Source organism: Bombus huntii, chromosome 8 (assembly GCF_024542735.1).
Source record: "Bombus huntii isolate Logan2020A chromosome 8, iyBomHunt1.1, whole genome shotgun sequence".
Taxonomy (NCBI): Eukaryota; Metazoa; Arthropoda; class Insecta; order Hymenoptera; family Apidae; genus Bombus; species Bombus huntii.
The window spans coordinates 11,014,281-11,021,754 of NC_066245.1; the positions used below are offsets into that span (position 1 = coordinate 11,014,281).

General features: G+C 41.1%; 1 protein-coding gene across 1 annotated transcript; it reads left to right on the forward strand.

Annotated features, from left to right (window-relative positions):
- Nucleotides 1-6,430: 6,430 nt before the first annotated feature.
- Nucleotides 6,431-7,090, forward strand: LOC126868666 (probable salivary secreted peptide). Its single transcript, XM_050624396.1, has one exon. The coding sequence runs from the start codon at nt 6,511-6,513 to the stop codon at nt 6,913-6,915; it is 405 nt and encodes a 134-aa protein (XP_050480353.1). The 5' UTR covers nt 6,431-6,510; the 3' UTR covers nt 6,916-7,090.
- The last annotated feature ends 384 nt before the right edge of the window (nt 7,091-7,474 follow it).

Genomic DNA, 7,474 nt, shown 5'->3' on the forward strand with positions numbered 1-7,474 from the left:
CCTTGATCGAGAAATTAATTGAATTCACGTACTGGTCTGGTGCATACGGAGTTTCGTTTAAGCATCTGTATAGGTGGAAAAGTCCCGTAGCGACGATAGGGCTTGTCCAGTAATTTGTCTCGCATATTTCTCAGAACTCAAAGTCAACTTCGCCTCGTTAGTTTCACAAGTGACTCGTGCCTGTTGTCAACTCTCTTAGCATCTCCGAACCTAATGTCCCTTGGCTGGAAACTAACGCCTAGTTGCCGAACGTGATGCAACGGGTAATGCGACAAGTTTGCCGTCAAGGGATTATGTGACCAGTTCTCTGTTTGAGTCTGTTAGTACCTTCACGGTATCCATATTTCAGCGACGTTGCACGCTATCCGTCTTTTACGTTTAGTTCAGGTTTATACTGCGACTAAGTATATAGTCTGTTTAAAAAAATACGAACATTACATGTAACGATATGAGTAATAAATATTTTTAAAATAAGCTTCGACATTATTTTGTAATCAAGTAAAACGCATCTTACACGTGCTTGATTATCTGTAAACGATTAGTCGGAAAAATATGATAATAATCTTTCGATTACGCGAAACGATCGAGATTTTAAGATAATGACGATAGCAAAATAAAAACCGCATAGAGTTCGATCGACTAGTGTAAAGCAGTGTAAAAGACGAACGGGAAAGAAGGAAAGTAAAAAGCAAGTATCCCTTTTCCCATCATTCCTTTCTTCCTTCCTGTCTCGTTTGGTTCATGAATTTTTTGCAACCATTAACTATTTTTTTTCTTTAGAGATAATGGTGGTCCGTTATAACGTCTGTAGATTACAGAACGAGTCGACGGGCGACCAGCGAGGATTTCCTAAAAAATTTGTATCCGCAGGGATTGGAAACGTAGAACGATTACCCGCATGTCGGCCCACGTACATACACCTACATCTATCGGAAACGGACAGATTGAACTAAATTAGTGTTTTTTCGCGACACATTCGCCTTCTACACAACGCCACGGAAATAAGCTTCCTAGGTCTTCCTAAGATCTCTTTGAAGACTATTCTCATTTTCTGTCATAGATACGAGCGGAGAGGAATGTCCGCAACAAGTAGCCAAACTAGCGCAACGACAGATATGAAATTCTTATGAAATATTAAAAGAATTTAATACGATTTCATTATATGCGAAAGACCCGTTAGTTCATACGACTTGAAGGGTCATTTTTTAAGGAGAAAATAATTGAAACGTTTGAAATTTTGTTTCTAAATCGAGTCTCCTTGCCCGTTTGCTTTTATTATGTCTTGTTATTGCGTTATAAGTTATCTAAAGAATCGCGAAGGTGGTGGAAATATTACGTTACTTTGCAATTATCAAACGGTTACAAAATTATGATTTATTCTCTGTTAAAATTCGTTATCAACAATATACGTTAAAAAATTTGCATGAACGACATTTGCCATTTTCTATACGGTAATGCATTTTTCGCGAAAGAGGAAATATCCATTATGTAGCGCCTTCGGAATCGCGTTGCGCGTCGGTTCGCGCCGACGACGGAAACGGTTATCCAATATCAAATTAATGTACGTCAGGGCAAGTTCTTCCATGGCATATGCTCCGTGCTTGGTGCGCCAATAACTCCATTTTCGCTGACATAACTCGTAATCGTATAATCTGCCGGGCAGTCCGCCTGAAACCAGCGATTCCGTTCTTTACCGATTACAAAGAATGGAAAATATCCGTTTTATACCGATGCTGATCGTTTAGCTGCAAGTGATCCAAATCGAATTTCTACTAACGTTGAAGAACTCAAGTTCGTTAATTCGTTGAGTCGCACGTTTCTCGCGAGATCTTTATTTGATTAATTCCACTTCTCGTTAACACTCATAGGTAGATAAAAATTTCTTAGATTATGGAGCGATTCTAGATAAGGATAAACGATTGACTCATGGCCAAGCTTTTCACGGTAAAAAGAAATTTCGTCGAAGACGGCAGACAACAGACTGCATTGTATAACGTGCTCGAAGATGGATAACATCGAGAGCGAAAGTACCTGTTCGAGTCATAATCGATTTTCTGACGAATCCGTCGTTTCACAACACGCAATAACATTTCTGTAGATTGTCCGCATGACCAAACCGAAGCTTCGTTGCCGAGTAGCAAATGGATAGGTGTTACCTTAGCTAGTTACGGATCCTTCGATAAACACAGACGGACAAACGTTTCCTAATTGTGCTGGCAATTGTTTACGCTACCTCGCAGCACCTTCCGGTCTTCCTGCGTTCATGGCCATTCCGTGTTTGTCTCTCCGCTTCTTGCTCGTCTCTGTCACGTCTTCCGGAAGAACGGACGACGAAAATTTCGTAGGAGGATCAACTACGAGAGGTCTTAATTAAGTTGCTGACGTCTAGCTTCCTCGCAGGAGGAATCTTTTCCTTTATTACATAATTTTCTTCAAACGAACGAAAAGTTCTGTTTGTCGTATTAATTTCTGTCATCGTGACGCCGTTCGAACGGATCTTTCGCTACACGTGAAACGCGTCTGCAAAGATACATCTTTCCAATTCCTCGAACAATTTTCAGAAGATTCGATATATTCGTGTGGTATGAACGGTACGGTTCATTTATTTCGAGGCAGTTTAGCACTCGAATAACAGAGGTTCGATCTGTTTCTCGTCTTTCTCATTTTTCTGCTTCCCATTCAACCCTTGCCGCGTTTAAGCATCGTCGTCACAACGATACATCGATTTACTGCGGTTTTACTACTGGCGCGGTGCGACTGCCTGTTTTAACGATGCATAAAGGTGGCGGCGTATAAAGAGAATGTTCGGGGCGACTGGCACGATGAACGCAGGATAGGATGCACGACAGGTAAGGCATGTAACAAATCGAGGCCGACGCTTCTCGAGGAAAAAATATCGGTCGTTGAACACCCCTGGCGGTCGTGCCCCCATGAGGCCGATATCAGACGAATTATTGCACCGCGCCAATCTACGAGGATTACCCGCACAGGGAAAGGGCCGTCGGGACGTCGTTCGATGACTTTACGGCCGCACACGTCGTTTTCCTGAAAGCGCATCGACGTCGTTGCCGCCTGAGCTTCCTGAGGATTAGCCAGGAACTTGCGGTCATCCACGTTACGGATCTATCGAGAATTTCGATTCGACGAGATTCTCACAGTGCACCATAATTTCCGTTTTTATCGTAATCGTCATGCCATACTGGATAGGATATCTTGATCGGAAATGAAGAGATAATTGTAGGCTAACGAAACCTTGTTGCGCCGTGAACTCGATCAATTTGACTCGATCAATTTGACCTCTTGTCAGATTTTTAGATTTACATAGTGTTTGTTTATCGATCTCGTAATTAGATATTAGTATATTTATTATGCAGCGAGAAGGATCGCAACGACGATAACGATGGACAAGAACACGATAGATTGTTACGGTCTATCGTAATAATACAAGCGAATCGATCGAATGTTTAGAACGTTGGGATTGTGGTTGTCGGGAGTAACTATTTAACCTTATCGTATTGCGACGAATGCAAATTACGTGTACAAATGCACGCCGTTGCCGCATGCAACTCTATAGGGATGATCGGAACACCATAAACCAAAACTATCACGGCTCAATGCAGCTGAGTTTCTCTTCATAATGTATGATCAACGAATAACGGATTCACGATACACCATTTCGATTCGAAACAAACACACAGCCGATCGATTACGTTTGTGTAATTACCGATGTAACAATGACTTTCGAGAAACGTCAAATTCTGTATTTGAAGCGAACTATGTCGACGAAATATCGCGAAATCCTCGTGGTCCATCAATCGATCAACACCACGGTGTTTTAAAGGGAAGAATTACGTTGAGAATTAAGAAAGATTTACTGTCGATCATCTTGCTGATCAAACACTTTACGTATCAACGTATTAACAAATGTTAGTGTTTGAATAATCGATAAGGATAAACGTTTCGTTAGTTACTCGCGCAGACACATCCGTCTGATGCGCTGTGTGAGTCCAATATAGTATGTTAATTCCTGGAAAGATGCGAACGGCTTTGAGTAATGGAGAAAACTAGTAGCTGCCATTCTGACTCTTATAGGAGCGGTCAGGAGGCTACAAAACTGCGATGGAACTTTTCTGTTCGCCTAATTGTCCCAACGGGTAACCTCGACGCTTATTATCCCTTTATCCCTGCCCTTTAGCCTCATACTCCCACGATTCTTCCATTCTCCGCTTCGCAAAGCGATTTATAATTAACGTTGCTCCAACGAAAATCCCCGCTGTTTCGCATTATCGATCCGATGAACCGTGTTCCAATTCATCCTTCTTATCATAATCCAATTAAATTTCATCGTAACGTATTAATTATTATTCTACAATACGCGATCCGTTATGCCGTAGATGTTTGAACGCGGCGGTAGATGCGAACGTCTAACGTTCGCGAATGACCGATAGAAAATTTGTCGTGACTCAACCGGTTTGCGTTCACAGGCAGACGTTTCGAGTGACGAGGAAAGCGGATTCACCCCTTGGATCAGCATTACCGGAGAGCTCGTTAAGACGGTTGAAATCGACCCTCGTCTCGGATTTTCGAACACAAGCAGATAATTAATGGTAAAAGCATATTGTCGTCGATATATCGTCTTTCGCCCAGCGTGTTAGATTCAAGTAGCTCCGGAATCGACCGAATGTTCCTTCACCGAATGAAGAATGTAAGTGCACTCGTATCCTGCATCATCGTTTCTGAGTATGAAAGTAGAGACGAAGGCTCTTACCTGTGTATTTATGGTTTGTAAGCGTATGAAAGCAAGGTTTCTATGTTGGTTATCTTGTGAAATATGCACGTCTATATTATACGCTTACTACGCTTACTATACATATATGTACTTTGAGCTTAGTTAGACACGCGAGAAAGATCCAATTGTAAGCATAAACATATGTAATCTGACGGAAATGAAAGTGACGAAACTTGCTTATTATTGGGTTGTTTCTCGCCGACATTTTATTAAACAGTTCCAGGAAACGCATGCTGTAACAGGTTAATAATAGAAATTATTCCAGCGATCTGTCGCTCGAATTTTATTTCTACACCAAAGGTTTATCCAACATCCTGTTAGCGATATAATTTCCATCTGCGAATGCATGTCGTAGCTGTTACCACCGATATTCTGTCATCGTGTATCCAGCAATTGACTTAATGATCCGAGTGAATCTACTCTCGATGCAGAACCTAAGTGCATACACGAGGTAACATATTGGATGCTCACACGGTTAACAAGCATCTGAGCAAACAACCTACAACGGCCTTGACAAAGCGGCACCAGCTCTCGCAGTCAGCAGAGCTGTTAATGTAAGGCGCCAACTGCGAAATTCCGCGGTCTGCCGTGGCGTATAACGAAAGCTCGAAAAACCATGCGGTAAAATGATAAAAATCCTATCAGCTGAGCATACAAGGTATCAATGGCGATGTTAAATATTTATTCGTGGACAGATCTGATTCTCCATATTATACGTGCAAAATACATGGAAATAATAACATCGTAAACGAACTTTGAATCGCAGAGTATATTCTCCGTATTCAAAATTACGTTGCGCCGGTGTAATTAGTTATTTGGACTATTTTTGCTATAACTTAGTCAAGCATGAGTTAAATCATTCCATTATACGTTATATGGATGCTTTCAAAGACCTCATGCCGTGAGTTTGTGAACGCAACCTATCGAAGGTGCATAGAATCCGAGGGCGTATGCGTGCATGCGAACAGAGTACACACAGCAGGATACAGCATTAGATAGAGTTGGATGCTCATGAATTATAGAGATCGCCGTCTATTACGAGATTGAGGTCAAACATCTTACACATGGTGGTCTATCGTTGATAATGATGATTATCGCTTGTATTTGAAAATATATCGGTATATGAATCTTTCTCATAAATTATTATTCTACATCGAGTTTTCAAGAAAGAAACAATCGTAATGGAGATGTGTTTCACGCTTCATAAATGGCGGAGAGATAAAAATGTTTGCGTATGATACGCAGAACAATTTCATGTTGTGTTTTCGAGGATGAGTCAGAAACGACGACAACATTCGCAGATGAACTGATAGTTGAAATATAAAATTAATTAGAAAAATTTATCTTTCTATAATCGTGGAATAAATAAGATTCGGTGTTTATGTTTTGTAATCGAGAACATCTAATCCAGACGATTTATTTATTTTTAACAAGTGATATTTAATTCTGAGAAAATAGCTTATTTATCGCAAGCGATAATTGATCGATGTTATCATACATGACACGAAAATAATATCATCGTCTACAAGTGCTCTTTCCTAGAACAAATTTTTCCGGAATGAACAAGTACACTCTTGCAAACGTATCGCGATAAGTCAGGTAACTGATAAGCCGATCGGTGCAGATATTTAAGCAGCCAGCAGATATTAAAACTCAGTCTGTACAAAGTAACATAATCGAAACAACAGAACTTGTACGAATCTTTCGTAAACGCGTCGAACATGGGAGCGCAAAAAGCGATCGCTTACTTGGCAATAGTTGCCGTAGCTGTAATCTTTGCGCAAGTAAACACGGCTCCGCAAGTCGGTCACTATGCCGCCAACAACACAAACAAGTCACACAACTTGATCGTTGGGTACAGAATGCCTGGTGACAGGCTTGTACTCAGACAGAGTGTCGTTAAGAATTCTTCCTGGGGAAGGATCGTCGTCGAAGAAAGAACATTCAACGTCTCAAGGTGGGAAAGGATCACCATGATCCAGGCACTTGATCAGAAAACCAATGGTAACGGTGCCTACGCCAGCATTACCAACGGTGGCCCAGGAAACCAGAACGTTAGCATCCGACTAAAGAGCCAGAGGGGTCATGGAATCAACTTCGTCATCGAGATATACTCACGATACTAAGCTGGTATGGCTGACACGAACACAGTTGTTTGGATATATTTATGGAATGCAACGTGAAAATCAAAGTTTACTTGTTTCTTTCTTGTAAAATCTTTTACATCTTGAAGAATTTGTCTAATTTCGAAGCAAATATGTCAATTATTTAATATAATAAAATTTATCGATCAAAAAGTAATCGTTATAGAAATATATAAATACTAGTTTTTAAGTAAACGCAAGTCAAGAATGCGGGGCATGCAAGAAAGATCGAGAACGTAAGAAAAAGAAAAGTTATTTAGTCCTGGTGTCGATAATAATGCAATTAACGCTGAGGCGGAACGACTGGACGTTCGTCGAAAAACAGATTGCGAGGAATTCACTGATGGAATGTCTTTCTTGTATGCCTTAATCAAGCAGACCCCGTTCCCAACGGTGGCTCCCGATAATTCTTCCTTTCGTTCCTTTCCGCTTCTTCGGCGTAGCATTCGCAATCCCGGCGTAGCTCGCAGACGTTTCTAAGAGGCAGTGATCCTCCGTTTCCGAGGCTTACGTGCAAAGTACATTTTGTGCATGCATGCGT

Coding starts and splice junctions, on each gene's coding strand:
- LOC126868666 (XM_050624396.1), top strand. CDS start 6,511: ATGGGAGCGCAAAAAGCGATCGCTTACTTGGCAATAGTTGCCGTAGCT.